The sequence below is a fragment of the Macaca nemestrina genome, chromosome 5, assembly GCF_043159975.1.
Source record: "Macaca nemestrina isolate mMacNem1 chromosome 5, mMacNem.hap1, whole genome shotgun sequence".
Classification (NCBI taxonomy): Eukaryota; Metazoa; Chordata; class Mammalia; order Primates; family Cercopithecidae; genus Macaca; species Macaca nemestrina.
This window is the reverse complement of record NC_092129.1, coordinates 145,797,565-145,818,309: the sequence shown is the minus strand read 5'-3', so window position 1 is coordinate 145,818,309 and position 20,745 is coordinate 145,797,565. Positions and strand designations below refer to the sequence as shown.

Sequence of the window (20,745 nt, the reverse complement as noted above, 5' to 3'; positions counted from 1 at the left end):
TCCGTGAGTCCACTGTTAAAAGCTACCAGAACCCAGCTCTCAAAAGCCAGGATACCTTGAGCAAGGGCAGAGAAATACCTGGGGGAACCTAGCTGGGCCTCAAAATATGTGTAAGCTTTGTCTGCTTACAGACCCCAGTGCTGGACAAAAACCATTCGATGGAAGGGAGGTCTGCCCGTTCTGATGTAACTGTGGCCACTATACCAAGTGACACTTCGTAAAACCTGAAGATACGTCATCCTTGAACAGTGCTAAGATATGACAGTCAGGGGTGTGGGTGGAACACTTTCTGAAAGGCCTGTCTCCCTGGCAACAGACCTGCGCACTGGTTGCTACTGTGGAAACTGACACCCCAGCCTCATCACCCAGTGTCTCCCCGGAGACTGAGCTACACCAAGCTCTGGTACCTACATCTCCAATCGGGCAGCCCCCTGCCCTGCCTCTTTACAGCCCCTTCTCACACCAACAGAAGGACTTGGAAAGACAGACTCTATAGATAGATTTTTAAGCTTACAAAAATAAGAGACTCCCCACAAAACTCCAAATCACCAATACATTTATTTGCGGGAGATGGGGTCAAATCTTACCATGAACTTTAAAACTGGGTGGGACTGGAGACACTGATCTGCCCAACCTCTGGGTATTCACAACTGCACAGGGAACCAGATCCTGTACGCGAGGCATCACCATTAAACATGTGAGCATTCGATGAGGAGGACACATTCCGAGTCGTCGCATGATTTCCCATTCAGAGGCAGGTGCTGCCCTCATATCAGAAAAGTAGTGTTGAGAAAAACGCAGGCAGAGCCTGGCATTTGCCTCCTAGCATAGGCCTAGACATGATGGTGGCCATGTGCCAGGGGATCACGCCCTATGTACAAAGCAGGAGAATGATGCTCCCAGCTGAGCTGCAGGATGGGCGCTGGGCTGACTGGAGGGGTAGAGGGGGTGGGGTCTGACCCCATTAGCCTTTCCCCATCCAACCTGGGCCCCCATAAGCCATTCTCTGGCCCTTTGCACAAGACAGACTCAGCAAATCTGGGAGGTATGGGGATTCTCCCAACTCCCCACCTCGCCTCATCTTCCCCAGGTCTGCCAGGTGACCCAATCCACTGGGTACAGCCCCATCCCCGCCCAACCCCACATCTGGACAGACACATGGCAAATATGGAAACTGAAGCCCGGCTGGGCTGGAGCACATCTGGTTGTTGTTGGTTTGGAGTCGTCTTGCAGGTGTCCCAAGGTGGTCAGGCCTCACCCACGGTGGCCAGGTTGAGACCGTGTTTTTTAGATGATTCAGGTTACTCCAGGGCAAAGCATGATCCTGATGAAACCCGGCGGAAAAGCAGGCTGGAGCCTCGGAAGAGCTGGCCCTGGACCAGAAGGAAAAAGAGGGTGAGTGAAAGGGAGGCCACGCTTCCTTGTCCCTCCGAGAGGAAGGCCAGTGTCAGGCAAAGAAGGGTCCAGGAGCTCAAAGACCTAGCTCCGGGGTGGACAGCCTCGGCCTACATCCCTGGAGGGCAGAATCTGCCTGTGTTGAAGCAGACGGGAGCGGTTCATGTCCTGCCCAGGGGTGTCTTTGGGGCTACTCTGTAGGAGAGCCCAGAGACGAGGCTCATTGCCCCTCTTGCTTCACAGTCCAAGTGGTCTGGGACTCTTTCAATGCTCACAGGGAGGACGAGACACATTGACACTGACCAGGGCCGCTGGGAAGAACTGTGGCTCTCCTCCCTGCTTCCCTCCCATCTGTCCTCTTCTCAGCCTTGAGGCCAGTCAGCGCTCTGGCTCCCTCCAGGCCACTGCCCCATTTCACTGCGAGGCAAACCAAGGCCAGGAAAAGGCAAGGTTCTGCCCTTGACCAGAGCCTGGACCTGACTACTGGGCCCAAGATCTCCAGCCAGGGAGAGGTAGCTTCGGCACAGAACATGAGAACCCAAGGCTGGTACTGCTGCCAGGTCCCCCCGTGGCCCAGCTCCACCCACAGGCTTTCCTGGGCCCAGGAATGTCCTGCAGGAGGGAGGAGTTGGTCTCCAATGCCAGCTGCCCTAACAACCCAGGAACTCAGCTCAACTGGTTACAGCCCTCGAATTTTCAGCCCATGTTACTTGAAGGAGAAGCAGTTCTTGGGCTTTGCCACCTGCCACCTGCGCCAGAGTTCTCTTATCCTTATCCTAAGAGTCTTTAAGACTCAAAGAAGAAAAGGTCTTGTATGATGTTTAATCTTAAAATAAACCCACACTTAGCCACCTCAAATCCTTTCTGAAATTAGGTAAGATGAAAACTTAAATGCCTTATAGACACCAAGTGTCTCCTCACAATATTAGATTCCATGAAACCACTTATCTTTGCATGCAATGAAGCATCCACAAAATCATTTCAGCTGAAGGATGTGGCAAAGAACAGGAAAGGCCTCCTCCGTCCAGTGCCTGCTCACCTGCACACTCAGGTACTTCCAGCAGTGAATCCAGGATTTGAACACCGGGGAGTAAGGGGGAAGCCCAGCCTGCAGCCTGCCCAGGAAGGAGAGTGTAGATGCAGAGAACAGTGGGAGACAGCCAGCCATGGGAAAGCCACTTCAAGAAGGAACGCCTTCGGGCTACCACCCGTCCACACCCTGACACCATAGTTCACCCCAGGGGGTGCTGGGAAATCCCAGCGGAAGCCAGGGTGCCTGGCAGGCTGAGCCTATACACAGAGCAGGTGGGAGGGGGCAGAGTGCTGCAAGGGCTTGCTGGGTCTCCCCCACCCCATAGCCTTGGTAGGTAGAGTGACAAGTAGAAGGGCGCACACCTACCCGCAGTTGTTCACAGCCATGAGGTCGCCGACTAGCAGGAAGGGGTAGGTCAGCATGCTCACTGCAATCTGAAACCCAGAGAGGCCTGAGTGCCAGTAACCCACCCCAGCCTGGCGAGCAGAGACACACCACGCCAACACCCTGTACCAAGACTTGCCTCCAGCCATTACCAGGGTTGGCCTCCTAGACCCCACTTGGGTCCGCAAGGCAGTGGGAAGGAAGGGCAGCTGGCTTGACTTACCCCCATCACGAACTTGGTATAGCTCCGGATGGCCAGGGCCTGGCTGAACTGAGGAGACAGAAAGGAGGAGCGGTTTGCCACAGGCACCTCAGGACGCAGACTTCAGATCCACATGCCCTCACCCCACCCTCTGTGCTCAGCTCCTCGCAAGCACGCCACACATGCCTTTCCTGTCGGGCCTCATAGTCACTGCCCAGAGAAGGCCTGGGGGCAGAAGCAGGGTAAGTGGACTGAAGGGAGTCCTGAGAAGGACACCCGGTAAGAGGGATCAGCTGCCGCTGACTGTGCAACCCCACCAGACTGTGAGCCTCAAGGGCTGAACCTGTGTCTGCCTGATCAACATCCAGGGCTTGGCACGCAGTCGGCGCTAAGACACACATGCACCCTGACACCCAAAGGCAAATCCTGGCCTGTGGGGTGAGGTGAGGGCAACTCCAGGCTTACTGCCACCTCCACCTCGGCAAGCTTTTCCCCCTTCAGACCCCAACTCCTCAAATCCTGCTTTGCTGAAGCAAACAGCTCCTAGTGAGGAAAGGTGGCTCCCCCAGCCTCAGCTTCCTGTGGAGCGGCCATCCCACCAGATCGATGCCCTGGGGCCTTGGGCAGAGATTTGCTCAGAGGTCTGCTTGAGTGGCTTTGATAGCCCGGAAGCCTCATCTCAGCCTTTAAGCCACACACAGAAAAGCACTCTAAACACACTTTAAACAAATCTGTTGACTGCTGTTATTGCTGATGTAAGCACAGCAGCCTCTGGTCAGACAGCTGCCCACCTAGATGAGAAACATTGAGCTGTGCACTCCCGGCCACCCTTGCTCTGTATGTGACAGCACAGCTTACCCACCCACAAGGCCCCCAAGAAAGGCAGAACTGCAGGAATGTGCCACTGTGATTGTAGATGGGGTGGGTCTCTATGGAGCCACTTTAATTTGCTTACACTGAAAGGCCAGTTAAGACTCACCTGCCCAGGTCAAGTGGCCAGTCTCCCTGCAAGCAGAGGCTCCCATCTGGGATGGGGCACTCCTCACCACACAGAACAGACAGGTGCCAGACACACACACGTGGAACATGAACCCCTTCCCACCCAGGCGATTCTGGCGGACAGGTCCCCAGGCCCTCCTAGCCTCCTGGGCCTGGCGATCCCCACTGTGAGAATGTCTGGACACTGCGATCCCCAGCCATCGCTGCTCCCCACCTCTTTATCTTGGTTCAGGCAGAACCAGTCCACCCCTCAGGTACCTGGACGGCCTTCTTCAACTAGTGCTGTGTAGAAGGACCAGGCCTTCCTATGCCTGACCTGACCTGCTGAAAGGTCTATGTATACTAGGCTGTGTAGACCACAGCTAACAAAATAGGAGGGTGAGCCTGGGCTGTATACTCCCTAGCCGATCTGAAAAAACTCAGAGGAATGTACCCTTAGCCTGGCCAGGGATCTAATTCCAGCCCTGTCAGTTCTAGCTGAGTGACTCTGGAGAGCCCAGAGTTCTCCAGAATTTGTGATCTCTGGGTCTCAATTTCTGTGTTGGTAAACGGAACATTATACCTGCCCTGTTCCCTTCACAACTAGGATGCCGTCAGATCAAAGGCCACAATGTTCACAAAAGGGTTTTGAAAAGCAAAAGACGTGATGCAATGGTCAAAGGGTGCTCACTATTAGCTGGTCTATCTTCTGACTTCCTGAGCCCTAGTTGGGTCACTGCCTCGGAGCAGCCTTAGATAAGCTGGGGTTGGTTTCTAAGGCTTCCCAGGGACAAGCATTCCATTAATTCCTCCCAGGTCTGGGTACTAATCTGGAATCTCGCCTCTCATGGCCATACTCCCCTTAGACAAAGATGACCCTAGGGACAATGAGAGGTCCTCTCTCACCCTTCGGGCCTGATGCTCAGAACCCCAGAATCCTCGACTTTGTCCCAGACCCTGGGCATCAGCAGTACACGGAAAGAAGGACAAGTCCTTGTTCCAACCAACCTGGGAACCTGGATTCTGGTCGTTTCCCAGCCCCCCTGGGGTGTCACTCACGCTGTCATCCACCAGGTAGGCATTGATGAAGTGGGCCAGCAGGTTACAGCCCCACAAGAAAACCACATCGCCCAGGAGGTGAGGGATTAATCCACTAAAAAACAAGGTAAGCAAAGATGAGCAGGAGAGGGAGAGGAGCAGTCCCTGGGGGCTCCACACCCAGGAAGCAGGCAGGGATGTTCCAAGTTCAAAATCTTAGCATATCCAATGGCACAGCCTTAGAAAGGAAGCCTGCAGGGGCCAGCAGCTACGCACACTGGGAAGGTAGTGCTCCTTTCCCATGGGGAGGTGTTCTATGGCACTTTGGATGCCACAAATTAGTTAACAGTCTCAAGCAGTTTTCAAACCACAGAAGCCAGGGATCAAGATGTGAATACTGCCAAATTTGCAATTTCCAAATGCAGATAACAACAGTGTCGACGTGTTGGTAATTTTTTCCTGGCCTCTTTACCTAACCAACTCCCAGAAGACACATTGCTCAATGCATCTGTTCTCTTCGCCCCTGAAAATATTCTATCAAAAAGATTCTATGCAAGCATTTACAATGAGGGCTAACTTTTTAAGTGATGGCCTTTAAACTGCTAAGGAAGGTTCCCCAAGATGCAGTGCTGAGGGTAAAAGGCCAGTTTGAGGTCAGTGGGTCCCACATGCCTCTTGTGTGTTTTTCAGTGTATTTGCTTGTTTAGGTACGGAGTGCCCTGGGAGGCTCTCCAGGAGAAGGATGGCTGTCTCCTGGGAGGAAAAGCAGAATTATTATTTTTGAATTAAAAAAAAAAATCTTATAAAATATATGAAAAACTCAAAAGAATATATGTAATACATCCATAAGGAGTATTAATAAAATGAACCTCTGTGAATGCAATTTCTAATCTTGTCGTTCCTGCTTGTGCTCAGATTGACTATATACCCTTTGGTGCTTTCTACCCTTTGGTGCTTTCTATGCACTGTAACATGTATGCATATCACCTGTTCCAAAATCACATGGCGAAAAAGAACCCAAAGAGTAGGCATCTGTTGTGTGGGAATCCTATTCACACACCAGAAGAGAACTACGCAGTGTGAAAAATGCCAGAGGTGGTCATGTGCAGTGTTTCAAGATGGGTGGCTGTTTCTGTAGAGCAGCCATTGGCCGGGGCCCAGGGGCTACCCCTTTGGCAGGGCACACGGTCTCTGAGGGCCACAGATGCCCTGCACTTTGTCACCTCACATCCAACTTACTTCACCTCTAAAGAAAGCGCATACTGAAAAGACTATGTTCAGAAAGAATAAAGCACAGACAGAACCCAGAAGCCAGGCTTGGTGAGTCGTTTTTTGATTTGCCGTTTTAAGGTCTAGGTAGTGACATACATGCTGATAGGCATGTCACGAATGTTGGTTTGTTACCAGGTACATGCGCAAATATATATATGTATAAATATTTATACATACATATATGTGTGCATGAATATAAATCAGAGTTTCTCAACCTTGGCACTATTGACATTTTGGGCTGAATAATTTTTTTTTCTCCCCAAGAGACAGGGTCTCACTCTGTCACCCAGGCTGGAGTGCAGTGGTGCAATCATAGCTCACTGCAGTCTCCAACTCCGGGGCTCAAGCCATCCTCCCATCTCAGCCTCCCAGGTAGCTAGGACTACAGGTGAGTGCTTCCACGCCCAGCTAACTTTTAAAAACATTTTTATAGAGACAGAAGTCTTGCTATGTTGCTCAGGCTGGTCTTGAACTTCTGGCCTCAAGTGATCCTCCTGCCTTGGCCTCCGGACAGCTGCAGAAACCACTGAGACTAATCCTGAGTAACTGGGATCACAGATGCAAGCAACCACACCAGGCTGAATCAGTCTTTGTTGCGGGGTTGTCCTGTGTACTGTAGGATGTTTAGCAGCGTCTCTGGCCTCTACCCACTAGATGCCAGTTGTGACAACTACAAGATGTCTCCGGACACTGCCAGTGTTCCCTGGGGAGCAAAATCATCTCCTGCTGAGAACTGTATATATATTTCTATATTATATACACATACATGCACATGCACCTACAAGTAGTCATTTCTTGCTTAAACAAGGGGCCATAAATAAAAAACATCTGACAAACTGGAAAACCATGATATAAAGACTTCTTACGAATAATATGGAGCCCTGTGTCTAGTACAGCGGACACTGCTGTATACCATGTGTCTACCACATTTGTGACGTACCTGTCAGCATATACGTCACTGCCTAGACCTTAGAACAGCAAATCAAAAAACAGCCATCAAGCCTGGCTTCTGGGTTCTGTCTGTGCTTTATTCTTTCTGAACATAATCTTTCCAGTATGCGCTTTATTTAGAGGTGAAATAAACTGGACGTGAGGTGACGAAGTGCAGGGTGTCTGTGGCCCTTGGAGACCATGTGCCCTGCCAAAGGACCAGGTCCTGGGTCCTGGCCAATGGCTGCTCTACAGAAAGAACTACCCAGCAGGACAAGATTTTCTGACTTTTCAAAGAGATGCTAGAAATGTGGAATTTTGTGCAACATACCTTAAATGTCAACGTCAACAACTAATTTATCAGAAAAGCAATGTCAAACAGAATCCACTGGCTGTGGTCAGCCTGTGAGCTTCCAGAGCTCCACCCTCAGTCCAAGTCAGATATTCAGTCATGTTTTAGCAGTGAGGCCAAGGACTATGCAGTGACTTAGCTCACGAAGACCAGCCCCACACCCACCGCAGCTGGATGAGGCCCAGTGGGGCTGATCAGTTCATCTCCCCCATGTACTAGACACACAGTTCCACTTTTACATGAGCCGTGGCCTGAAAAGGGCTAAGCAGTCTGGACACGCCACGGAGCTCTAGAGAGCTGGCCACAGCACTTGGGCTAGGGCAGGGCCACGTGGTTAGTCCCAGGCCAGCAGCTGTGGTCTGAGAGGTTGAGGACACATGTGTTAACAGAGCCAGACCCGTAGCCAGTTATGGGGTATATAGACTCACGTACACAAAGAATCCCAGCAGCCCTTCCTCTTTGAAAATTTTCCCAATGGAGCTCAGCACACCACTGTGAAGAAGACAAGACAGAGATACAGGGTCATGCAGTCACCTACCGGAAGCCCACCCCTTGGTGTGGGGCTGAGCCCCCGAGCTCTGCTCAGATCCAGCCAGTCCTGGTGGGGTGGGGAGGATTATTACCAGGAAGAACCAAGTAGAAAGGCACAGAGAGCGCTTGGTCGGGGTGAGGAGGAGTTTACACAGTTCACGGAGACTGGGGAAGCCCAACCACCCACGAGAGCAGCCCACTAGCAGTCCTATACTGGTGTTTTCTGTGAGATCGGAGTTTAGGAATGCATCTCCCGACTTCGGCCACTGCTGCAGAGATGGCAGGCCCTTCTCTTACCTGGCCCTCACACTTATCTCTGGTTAAACAACACTCCACCAGAGGAGCCCACAGGCCTGCCCAAGAGAGTAAGAGTAGAAGGCGGTAGTGAGCCGAGATAATTACTTTCCCAGAGGGCAGAGAAAGAATACAGGGCCCTGCAGGAGGAGGCACTGGAACCAGCCTAGGAGAAGACATCTGGCACTCCTGAGCAGGAAGCCGGGGATTCATGCCCTGGCCACTCTACCCTGTTAGAGATGAGAGGACAGGCTGCGGGTTCTTAGAGGTGAAATGCCAAGGAAGCTCAATAACAACCTTTGTGACCTATGGCTGGAAATGACAATTGGCTTGTCCTGAATGGAGGCTGCACAAAGCCCAGGTGGAAGGGGCAACCTAACAGAGGAAGCCAGTGGAAGGCAAAGCCCTGGGTAGCCCTGGACCCAGATCATCCCAGCCCTGTCAGGCCCGGCCCCACCTCTCAAAACAGTGGTTGCCAGATTATACCCGCCTGGTCCCAACTACTGACCTCATACTTCAGTCTAGGGGAATGGGCCAATTTCCCATTAATGACCCCAAAATGAGGCACCATGGCAGCTGAGCTTCCTGGGGTGGTGGCCCCAAAGGACGGCTGCAAAAAACGCTGACCCCAGGAAATGAGAATCTTAAGCGAGGAAGGGCAACCCAGGTGAGTCCTTCTGCCACATGCCTCCAGGACCCACCTCTGTCAACACATATGCCCCTGGCACCTGCCCAGGGCTGCACACAGCAGATCTAGGTGAAGGTCTGGTACACAGTTGAAGGAATGAGCCCCAAGCCCATGGGGTGGATGGCTTCTTCACAGGGGATAAAAAGAGCTATCAGCCTATGACGGCCGGAAAAATCATTACAGCATTACCTTGGGAGTCCAAGAGGAGACCCCAGCTCAGTCCTAAGTGGCAGAATCAGCTCTGGTGCCAGAAATCCTAATCCAAGCTGACTACAATCCCACTCACCCCTCTGCAAAGGCATCTAGGCTCATCCAGGGCTGCCCTTGATAAGAGATGGAGAAGAGCAAATGCCCCTGGACAGACTATGGAAGCCACTGCAGCATTCCTCAGAAGCCAGGCAGCAGGCTGAACTCACACAGGACTAGAGCAGAAAAGGTGCAGCAACCAACCCCAGCACAGCCTGCCCTGGCAGACTCTGAAAAGGTAACAGGGCCACTCTGCCTGTCCCAAGAGTTACCCACCTGTACTTGGCCTCCCGTCCCACAAACTGGACCATGCAGCGCATTGAGATGACTGAGGAAAAACAAAACACACACAGGTGATGTGGTGGGCCAAACCTCATGATGCCCCAGCCGCCGGGTGCCGGGTGCAGAGTGGCCACTGAACAACATGGCCTGTTCAGACAGCAGGAGAGGAAGGGGGACTTTGGGGTTCCCTGTCACATCCCATGACCACAGCGCCCCATTTCTTCTGCCTGGGAAGAGCCCCACCTCCCTTTGGAAAGAATTCCAATCTTTCCTCAGTGGGGTGGGTTCCAGTAGAATACCTCCCACCCCACTACCACTTCCCAACCGGTCTAAGACTGTCTATCTACAGTCCACGAGGGGGCGCCCCCACCCCACGTCCCCACCCCGGCTTAGAAAGTCTCGGGGAAGGGGGGGCTTACCGTGCAGGGGGTGGGCCAACATGCGGGACACACACTGCATCATCATCTCGTAGGAGGTCTGGAAGAGAGCATGGGGTGGGGACTCGCCACCCGCGGCCTGTCTCTGGAACTGGCCCTCGAGGGGAGCTACAAGTGCTTGGGAGGGAGAAACCCGTCCCAGGGACTGCACGTGGGGTCGGTCTGCCAAGGATGGCTCCACCTGTTGCCCCACTCCCCAGTCCCCCACCCAGGAGTGCTGCCGGGTCCCAGGCTAGGCCCAACAATGGCTGAGAAGGCTTTCCGGGGTTCCCTGCGCACCCAGGGCTCCTTCCCTTACCATCCCACCCATGCATGCACGAGGACCCAACTCTTCCACTTGTCAATGACCTGCCCAACTTGGGGGTGAGATATCATTAGGCTCCCCGCCACACGCCTCTCTCCCTCTCCAACTCTCAACACCCACCTCCTTCACAACTTTCTTCAGGGAAGTCTTCATATCATCCTTGTTGGAAACCTGCTCAATCTCATCTGGAGGGAAAACCTGAAACAGGGAAGGGAAAGAACCAAGTTCAGCTACGCCTCTTCCATGGAACTCTTCGGGGACTCGGGCGGCAGGAACCAGCTCCAAATATTTCCTCTGCAGTGTCTATTGGCTGGGCCCACCTCAGGTGACCTCCAGGTCAGGTCTGGAGCGTGGGGGAAAAAGAAAGCCACCATCTGGTATCACAGCTGTGGGAAAGCAGACCTGTGGGGTGGGAGCTCTCCCATGGGGCTTCCAACGGTCTGGGAAGAAGGAGGCAGGACCAGGGTAACTGGCTGCTGCAGGAGTGGTTGGGAGTATGAGGAAACCTCGGGCCACTGTTCCTGGTTTTGTGTGGGCTCACCTTCTTCATGCTACCCCGAGTCACAGTGGAAAGGGCGTTGGACATCAGCCGTGGACTCAGGCCTCGGAACAGCCCTATCTTACCATCCACTTGCACAATGTACTTGGCTGTAAGAAAACAAAGGTGGTAGAGGAGTTACACCCAGTTCAGGGGCACCCACTCCTGGGTCACACACACCCAGACCAGGCTCGGCTTGTCCCTCAGGTAACTGCTGACTACAGGCACAGAAGGGAGCATCTGTCCAGGACCTGGAAGCGGTCAGGCCCTAACCCCCAAATGTCTTCTAGCCCATTTCTTTTAGTAAAAGCCTCAAAATCTATTTCTAACAAACAAGTTCATACATTTTCCTTCCTTCCCTTCCCTTTCCCTTCCCTTTCTTTTCCCTTTCCTTTCCTTTCCTTCCTTCCATTTTCTCTCCCTCCCCCTTCCTCTCTCCCTCTCTCTCTCTCTCTTTTCTTTCTTTCTCTTTTTGCTTTAAAAACTCTACTTGGCAAACTCAGTCGTGATTTCTCAACTCAGCAACTTAAATGCTGCAACACAGAAAACAATTCTGTTGCTTAAAAGTTATGTTTTTCTTGACGAAAAGAAAATAGGAAACACAGAGAAACTGCCCACAGGGAATGATGAAGTCTGCAACCTAAAGGAGGGAAAAAGGAAAAGGAAGGGCTCCCGGAAGGCAGGCTCAAGAACGCCCCCTGCACACGCGACGGCCCGGGTAGTCTCCACCCTGTTACTGTGCTACACCCAGGATACCACCTGGCACCTGTTGGCATTTATTAGTCAAGGGAAAAACAAGTCTATGGAGAAGTAACTAAAACAGAAGTACCAATGAACAATTCCACAGAATAAACTTAAATGTTATGGAAGCTAGACCCTACCTGTGTGAGTTAGTGTTTCTTTCACTAGGGTCTCTCTTTCTAAGGATACGATTCATTGTTTTCTATCAACACTTTAAACATGTTTTAAATGGCAGGGTGGTATTTTTATAAACCTGTGCATCTGGAAGCTAGCAGAACATTCTCTCAGACAGCATGCTCCCTCTTTTAGACCATGACTTTAGCTCTCTGGCACCGCGCAGAGGCAGGAAGAAGCAAATCTGCCTTTTGCTCCTCCCAGATGTCTGCCAGCCCAGCAATTCAATGTCACAGCTAGCATGGGTTTTTCACGAGGCTGAGAACACCTGTTACCTGTATATGTGATTTCCTGAGATGGGGGTGGGCTGGAAAGAGAGGAGGAGGAAGGGAGGGGATGCTGGGTGACTTGGCAAGGTGCCCTACTTCACAGACTGAACAGACAGAGGAAAATTTGCTTTGGGGGAGGGTGGATCCTAGAGAGGAGAGGGAGCCTCAGGACCTCTGTGTGTGATCCTGAGCAAAACATCTACCCTCTTCCATCTGGCCACCTGTAAAAAAATGGAATAAGGACCTTCATTTCTCTCCATTTCCGAGGGGCCTGGGGAACAAGGGAGAGCGGAGAGAGGCGTGCTGAAACGCCTGCAGGGGCCTCTGTGGGTCCTAAGGCCTCAGGCTGGCCAGGGCCCCCCTCATTCCGGGTCTTTCTGCAGTGCCTGGAAACCCTCTGGGAAGTTCTTTCTTCTATACCAGAGAATGTCACGACAGCTGCAGTACTTTCAGCCATGACAAGTAGAGGAGCAGACACTGTCCACGCTGTACCAGAGAGCCAAATGGCGGGTCCCCTCCCTGACTCCAAAGTAGGCCTAGTGTCCGGAGATCCCCAACGGACATCTGCTCACCCCTAGATTAAAGCTACACTTATATAAACAAGGCTGGGGGCACACCTCAGAACTCTGCTCATCCTCACAAGAGGCAGTAAGATGAGGGTCAAGTTCCCTCTGCTCTGTGTCCTTTTGGGAATGGCTGAGTCACATGAATAGAGATGATCTGGGCTCTAATCTCACCTCTCAGAACATAGCAGGTGCAACCAGATCAGAGAAGGCCCCGTGCAGGGCCGCAGCCCTCCACTTGGGCTGCCTTACCTCTCTGTATACTGCCTCACTACGCAATGGTAGGGTGCCTTCCTACTTCTGTCATTCCCCACTCCACTACGCTGACAAGTTTTAAGTAAAAAACAACACAAACACATTTCCTCACAAGATGACACATTCCACCTGGCCCTAGACTCTGCACTCAACAACACAGGGACAAAACTGGAAGAGAAATATGACACCCAATTCTGCCAACAGCATGTGAAGTGGAAAAGGTAACACAGAGGCCAAGCCCCAAGTTACTCAACAGAAAGATAGATTCTGGAGAACATTCTCAGGTAAGAGCAGAGGTGCAGGAAACTTGAGGGGACTCGCCTGGAATGGAACTCCAGCTGTGAACATGGAGAGAAAGGGCACATTTAAAGAAGGTCCTCATCATGGTCATCTGGTGAGGGTGGGGACTGGGAGAGGAACATGACAAGGCCCTGGCCAGCCGGCACCTGTGGGCCAGGGGATGGGCAGCAGAGGCAGCAAGGTGGGCTTCTTGATGACAGATGGGGAGCCTGCAGGAAGGCCTGGGCAGGAGAAGCTGACCTTACTTTGCAGACAAGGGGTGCAGCCGGGCCACAGCAGGTAAGTGGCCCGCCCAAGCTCACGCAGCACACAGAAGTGAAGCTGCAATTCACTGCACACCATTCTGTAACCAACAGATGGAGACACCAGAGCGAGTGAGCACCACTCACTGCCTGAGGAATGCAGGGGAAACAAGACACCCAGGTGGGATGAAAGAAAAGAATGCAGGAGGAGCCCCACAGGCCTTCTACTGGAGTAGCAGGGCCAGGCTGCTCACAGGGCAAAAGGAAATCACCCCCACGCCTGTTCCAGGCACAACCCGGGGCAACAGAAATAACAGGGACCAGTGTCCTCTCTCAGGCACCTGTGTCTGTCCCCTCCTACTGTCTGGGCTGGCAGCTGGCAGTACCGGCAGAGGAGCTGGACGAAAGCTGTATGGTTCACCTGCTCCCACCCCGACACCATGCCCTCTCTGGACATGCTTAGATCCCCTCCTCTGTGCCAGCTCGACTCTGCATGCCGTGCTGTGCGGTGGGTTCCCCAGGGCCAGCTGGTCCTGCTCCCCACTTGAGGCCTCTTTTCTGTTGGCGTGGGCTTTCCTGCTCGGGAGGCACACTCACCGTAGGTGAAGAAGCTCGGCAGATAGAGGACCTTCCTCCCCAGCACATTGGTCCCAAGGGTGGGGGGCATCGGCTCATGACCCACCTTCAGAATGAACAAAGACAAAGGGACGTTCAGCCTCACCACCTCTCCTCACACCTCCTATCCCCTTTGCCCTCTTCTCCCACAAATTCTAATGTGGCTCTTGTTCGTGTTTTCCCCATCAAAACACCAGAAAGCTCGTCAGTGTCTCTAACCACAGGCAGCACGTAATCTCCCAATGAACAGAAATGCCTGGTCCCAGACACTGCCCAACCACGGTCCAAGTCACACCCACACCCCAACATTCTTCTATTCAAATCCCAGATATTCCCAGTAGAAACATCTGTATGTACTTCAAACGCTACTCCCATCTCAGAACAAATCTCAGTTATTCTCATCTCCCAATGAAAAACTTCACCCCAACCTCAATTCCAAATGTGGCAATAAGAAAACACATCATACCCAAACCTCAGACAGGTCAGCCATTAAGTCGTCCATTCCAAAGTGCACGCCAAACTCAAATTTCTTACCAAATCTACTGCAGACACCTCCACGTCTATTCCTCCCATTCCCAGGCTTAGCAAACTATTACCTCAAATTCCAGGTGCTCCTCAAACACATCCTCAGCTGCGTTCTCTCCTCAATCACCCTACATCCCTGTGAAAAAATGACCCCCTCATTTCTGAAGGGCTATGACAGTTCTTGCTGTACAGATGCTTCTTATATCTGAAATGTTTATTTATGTATTTGTTTATTTATTTTTGAGACAGAGTTTAGCTCTTGTTGCCTAGGCTGGAGTGCAATGGCATGCTCTCGCCTCACCACAACCTCCGCCTCCCGGTTTCAAATGATTCTCCTACCTCAGCCTCCCGAGTAGCTGGGATTACAGGCACCCGCCACCATATCCGGCTAATTTTTTATATTTTTAGTACAGACGGGGTTTCTCCATGTTGGTCAGGCTGGTCTCGAACTCCCGACCTCAGGTGATCCACTTGCCTTGGCCTCCCTAAGTGCTGGGATTACAGGTGTGAGCCACTGTGCCTGGCCTGCAATATTTATTAAACCCATGGGTGGGTGAAGGACCATCCATATCCATGTGAGGAGGAGGAGGAAGTCCCTGTCGAGGGGTGAGAGCCCCTGATGCCAGGGAGGAGGCAAGGTGCCAAGGAGACCAGCACCTAGGTGGGGAGTGAGAAGGCCCCTTCCTCCCTTGGCAAGGGGCCAGGATACCAGCCCTGTGCCATCTAAGCAGGCCAGCTGGGCCCATGGACCAGAGTGATTCCTCTGAGATGTGGGAGGGGATTTGACCTGCAGCTGTGGGAGGCGCTAGAAGTGGCAGGTTTGAAAGTGCTACCTTGTAAACTGGATTAGGTATGCTTCCAACGCTTTCTGGGATCACCCCTGTCCCCTTTTGCCTTTATCAAGCAAGTGCTTTTGAAAGTTCAGGCTATCTCCTATTGATGTGATTCTGAGATGCCTAACAGATCAATGATTGTAAATTTAAAAACTCCTCTATGATGGGGACTGTCTTTAAAAGAAAAAAATTTTGACCTAGTGGAGCTAAAGGAGGAAAGGGGTGAGTCAGCTGACCCAGGCAGTGAGTACTTTCCTTCTAGACCTTTTCCCTTCTAGGTTAAAAGCTCCACGGTAGTTCTGAGTTAAGTTCTGTCTTGATCTGTGTTCTCTTAAATACAGATGGTACTCTTTTATACCTCCACTCCAAATCGCCATCACTGCTCTTTTGCCGTCCTTACCCAGTTTAGTCAACACTATTTGGGAATCCCAATGACCTCAATTTCATCCTTAAATCTGTAACATTATCCCATATCCCCATGGCTCCCAAATCTGTTGAATCTACTTTCTTCACTTCTATTGGGTTATCATAGGCACGCTGGCTGTATCTCATCCGCATTCCTCTCGCCTTCAAGTTTTAATTATTTGTTCCCAAGTCATTAAACCCAATTCCATCCTCAAATCTGTTAACCCAGTCCTAACTATGGCAAATGCTGTGGCCCTGTATCAGATACCAGCAGGGACAGTCTGTCATCTTAAAATCTTCAGCTCCCAACTGACAGCCACATGCCCTGATGTAAGGCACTGCATTCTTATGTACCTAATCCCCAATCTGTCACTCCACTCCTGACACCTCCACTCCCAGTAATTTGCCTTTCTGCAAGATATTACTCTGATTCCCAAGCTATACCCATTGAAGATCTTACCTTAATATATGTTACACTCAACACCAACGGGGTCCAAATCAGACAGGCACCTCTCTGGTCCTTCAATGGGGCTCATCCATCCTTACCTGCCCACCATCTAGTTCTTCTCATGCTTTAGAGTCCTTCATTACCCCATTCCCTTCCCAAACCACCCTTATTTCAATGTTCCTCCAAACCAGATCCGCCGTTGTCCAAATGATGAAGACACTTCTTCATTTCCCTCACATTGAGCCCTTGTGCTCTAGCATCCTTCACTCCACAGACTCTCCCACCTGTACCCTAAACTCCTAGCCCTCAGTCTCATTCCATCAGTTTCCAGAACCCTCACTTCTCAGGTCCCACCAGTTCCAAAGCACCAATTTATCTCCCAAACTTCGAGTTCAACTGCTGTAAATACAATCTTACCCCTGTAAGACAGCCCTCATTTCCAAATCACAACCAAATGCCAGTCTTGGTCTACACCTTCCGCCATCAACAGTTTTCAAATCTGTCACAATTAGGGTCTAGTCAGGCACCTTGATGCCCCTGACTGAATCTCCTCATTCCTTGTCATATTCCTGGTCACACCCACAAATCTATTACCATTCCTCAGATCCCAGATTTCAACTACTCTCATTCTCAAGGCCTTCTCATTCCAGTTGTATTTTGCATTCTCTCAGTTCAATTATAGAGATGGTAAAATCTGACACCCACCTGCCTCAACTGAAATCTTGGATGGGTCTCCACTTCAATTTTTAACCTTCCTCCTCCCACTCTTCTTAACTGGAACATTCTGGCCTAATGACCCCCATCAAAACTGTACCCATCCCAGCCACACCCACCTAATTCTCACACCTCCACACGCCCTTCATTCCAGCTCACTCCTCTCAAGCAGCACACTTCATCTGTTCCGCATTGCTGGCCACCACCAAATCTGCCAAGTGCCCATGCATCCCTCCGTTCTAGAGACATCCCTACCTCGGTCTCAATTTCTGGTAATCCCTACCTATCCTACCACCTATGTCTCCACTGTCCCTTCTGCCCAATTTCAATACTCCCGTCCTCCTTCTCCTCATCTGCCCAGATACAAGCACTGTGATTCCTCTCTGACCCCAACTATTGACTTCCATTTCCTCCTCCAAATGCGTCATCCCCTTCCCCGCTTAAAGCCTGCTCCTAGCTTCCCTCTCTAGACAAATCGCTGCCACGCCCCTCCCCCAATGCTGGCCCTATCTGTTCCCCTCCCCCCATACGCGTCACCCTGTCCCCTCCTCCTACCAAATCTGTCGTCGCCATCAAATCCAGAGCCCCCGTCTCCGGTAAACCGATAGCATTCCCCTGCAAAATTATTTGCCTTCGCACTCTCCCACCAAATTAAATCACAATGAAACCCAAGACCTGTCTTCTCTGTCCACCCCCAGTCTGGTGTCCTTCTTTCCCTCCTAAATTTCTGGCCCTGGTGCCCACTTTGTCCCCACCCCACGACGTTTTACATCCATCTCTACCAAATCCAGAGCCCCCGTTCCCCTCTACCCCAAATATGTGCTCCTCAGCCTCTAAACACTTCGCCCGGGCCCCCAACCTTCCTCCCCATCTCTTCACCCAAACTTCTCGCCCCTCCCCCAATTATGTTGCTTCTTCCCTCATCCCAAATTCGTTCCCTTCCCTATCCCAAGTCCATCGTCCCCACTCCTTTACTTCCCAAATGTTTTTCCAGACCATCGCCCCCTCCTTGGCACCCCCCAAATCGCTTGTTCCTTCCACCCTCTCCCAAATCCGCTATTACTCTAACCCTTTCTGCATTCTAAAACCCGTGACCTCTGCGTTCCCACACGGCTTCCCTCCCCTCCCACCCACTTCGGCCCCCCAAACCCGCCGTCCCCACCCCTCTCCCCAAATCCGTCGCCATTGACTCCCCGCCCCAATCCTCCAAATCCTGGCCTGTCACCTTCACATCAGTCTCTCATCTCCCTACGGCGCCTCTGGTCCCCCACCTGGATGAGCAGCTTCACGTAGAGCAGGGGATGACTGAGCGCCGTCACGCCCGCGCCCAGTGCCACGAAAAGAGCCTCAGTGGTCGGGGCGTTGTCCCCAGACCCCAGGCCCCCTGACCCGCCGTCCATCCTGCGGGCCGAGGGCTGAGCCGCAGGCCGAGGGTGGCGAGGATGTGCGCGGTGTGCGGGCGGTGGATCGCGAGCTCGGGCCTCGACCCCCGCCGCCGCTCCGCCGCGAGCTCCGGCTCCAGCTCCGGCTCCCGCCATCCCCGCGGCACCGCCGCGAGCCCAGGGCGCCACTTCCGGGTCCAAAGCTCCCATGGCACCCGGCGGCGAGGTCACTCCCTGTCACGTGACGGAGGCCGCGCCCCTCGCCGGCGTCAGGGGGCAGGGCCGGGGCGCACCACTCTCGGCCGCGGGGGAGCTCGGGAGCGTGGCGCGGCGGGTGGGACACGCCGGATGTGGCCCCCGGGCCGGTGGGGGCCTAGCAGGACACTGGGTTGCGGGCCGGGGATCAATGGTGGCGGGCAGCCGGGTCCCCGGGCTCGGGAGCTGTGGCGGCTGTCGGAGGCCGGGGCGCTCCCCCGGGAGGCCCAGAGCACGCGGGGGCGGGGTTCGGTGCCTCCGGCTGCCAGACGTCCCCAATATGGTCTGAGGCGCTTCCAAGCCCCCTCCCTGGCTTCGGGATTTTTCTCTGCAGTTCTCTGCCCGCCCCTTTGCGGCCCAGATCCCAGTCGCCGCGGCCTGCGTGGAACTCTGCGCGAGCTGAATCTGCTGCAGAACGACCCCGACCCCGAGCCCGAACCCGAGCCCCTCCGCGGCCTCAGCCTCTTTGTCCGACCCCTTTCCCATCTCCCCTGCCAGGAATGCTCTCCCCACCAGAGCAAATCCAGATGTCCCCTCGGCGACTGTGGGCACCCTCCCCAACTGTGGAGCCTTCGCACGCCTTCCTCAGAGTCCGTGGTTGTAAAATTTGTTTTTCTCTAAAGTATTTGAGTGTCTCCCTCACTAGATCCTGAGGGTTTTAGTGAGTCCCTCGGTGTGAGCACACGCAGGCACTGCTGGGCGCCTGTAGTTGATTCTTAGTTAATACAAGTGAATAATCACAACTAGACCTTAATTTGCAGGAACTGTGTGACAGGCACTTTTTAAAATGCTTTACACGTGTTGATTCAAGTGTAATCCTCACAAGAACCCTGCGAGGAAGATAGGACAGCAAGTGCCCTGTTCCTGTTTGTAAACGTGCCTTACACCCTGCAACAATACCTACAACAGAACCTTGCTAGTTGTGGGGGTTCGCAATAAAAGTTTCTGTTTGAATGAATCCTAGAGTGTGCAGGGACACAGCAATGGAAGACCTGGTCCCTTTGTCTGTACTTACCCTATAGCCAGTTTATTGTGAGACACCTGCCTTCTGGCCACTTTTACTGTTAGTCCAGGTTTCCCAGTCTGTCCTTTCTGACTCCCTGCCTTACCTCCTAAAAAGCTACCTCCCCTTTTCCCACTCTTGATAATGAACACTATGCACTTTCCACGTTCAAAGCATGCCACACTCCCTGTCTCCCTCGCCTTGGCCTCCCTAACCCAGGCTTGTCCTAGTGAAATCACTTGCAAAGCCTGCCCTTTCAACTTGCTGTGTTTTCTCCATCAAACACAATTTTCATCGAACATCCCCCAGGAGCACCTTAAATGACTTCCTTTTGCCTAGGTTCTGATTTAGCTTTCTCAATAAGGACCTGAAAGTCAAGTTCCTAGTGCCACACTAACTCTCTACCAAGAAGAGGTTTTAGTTTGGGGGTGGGAGTAGGGGAGGATGATTTACTTCCCCATCCTTCTGAAACTTCCTCACAGGAACCTTTTCCTTCTTTGGGCTTTTCGTCCCGGTTTTTCTCCAGCTGTCTGTTTTTCCTTCTGAACTTGGCTGTTCACCGTTGAGCCTTTTACTGTGCCTTACATGGTCACCTAACTTTGGGCCTATACTGTATTTGGCCCTTTCAGACTGTAGTTTCATGTGAAGCAGCAACTTGTGTGTTGTCTTGCATTGTTTTGTATCTTCCACAGCACCAGATATAGGACTATACACATAGTACAAGTTCAGTAAAGTATTTCTAAATGATCGAACAATTTCTCCAAGTGAAGAAACTGAAGGAAAATAGATCAGCTAAACCAGTTAGACCCACAGGGTACCAAGCAGAAGCAAATGTTAAACTGCACGATGACTGTATTTCTACAACTCAGGGCTCACAGAGACTCCAAGAGAAAGTGTAGCAGGATAAGCCGCAGATAAAACTCCTCAGACACTGTATTAAAGAAGGAAGACGTTTTTTATTCGGCCGGGAGCGTCGGCAGACTCGCGTCTTAAGAGCCGAGCTCCCTTGGCCTTTTTAAAGGCTTACAACTTTAAGGGATCCATGTAAAAGGGTCATGATAAATCAAGCAAGCGTGGAAAACGTGACGGGGGGCTACATGCATCAGCTAACAGAACA

The 20,745-nt window shown here is 52.2% G+C and overlaps 1 protein-coding gene across 2 annotated transcripts; it reads right to left on the bottom strand.

The window, feature by feature from the left end:
• Nucleotides 1-539: 539 nt before the first annotated feature.
• Nucleotides 540-18,958, bottom strand: LOC105474535 (mitochondrial carrier 1). 2 transcript variants are annotated; one of them, XM_011729305.3, is made up of 12 exons: nucleotides 18,260-18,958; nucleotides 14,046-14,130; nucleotides 10,908-11,014; nucleotides 10,487-10,564; nucleotides 10,045-10,102; nucleotides 9,620-9,671; nucleotides 8,017-8,076; nucleotides 5,052-5,145; nucleotides 3,036-3,083; nucleotides 2,795-2,862; nucleotides 2,435-2,510; nucleotides 540-1,373 (listed from the first exon to the last, which is right to left on the bottom strand). In XM_011729305.3, the coding sequence occupies exons 1-12, from the start codon at nucleotides 18,578-18,580 to the stop codon at nucleotides 1,302-1,304; spliced, it is 1,119 nt and encodes a 372-aa protein (XP_011727607.1). In that variant the 5' UTR covers nucleotides 18,581-18,958; the 3' UTR covers nucleotides 540-1,301. The 2 variants fall into 2 exon arrangements, with proteins under 2 accessions (XP_011727607.1, XP_011727606.1); XM_011729304.3 differs by having other exon boundaries at nucleotides 5,001-5,145; nucleotides 18,260-18,604.
• Nucleotides 18,959-20,745: the final 1,787 nt, after the last annotated feature.

Excerpts from the sequence above, each read along its gene's own strand:
- LOC105474535 (XM_011729304.3), bottom strand. The coding sequence starts at position 18,580 with ATGGGAGCTTTGGACCCGGAAGTGGCGCCCTGGGCTCGCGGCGGTGCC. Across the intron at positions 10,103-10,486 it reads TGAAGAAAGTTGTGAAGGAG|ACCTCCTACGAGATGATGAT; the intron begins GTGGGTGTTGAG and ends GCTCTCTTCCAG. Across the intron at positions 2,511-2,794 it reads ATGGCTGTGAACAACTGCGG|GCTGCAGGCTGGGCTTCCCC; the intron begins GTAGGTGTGCGC and ends CTTCCTGGGCAG.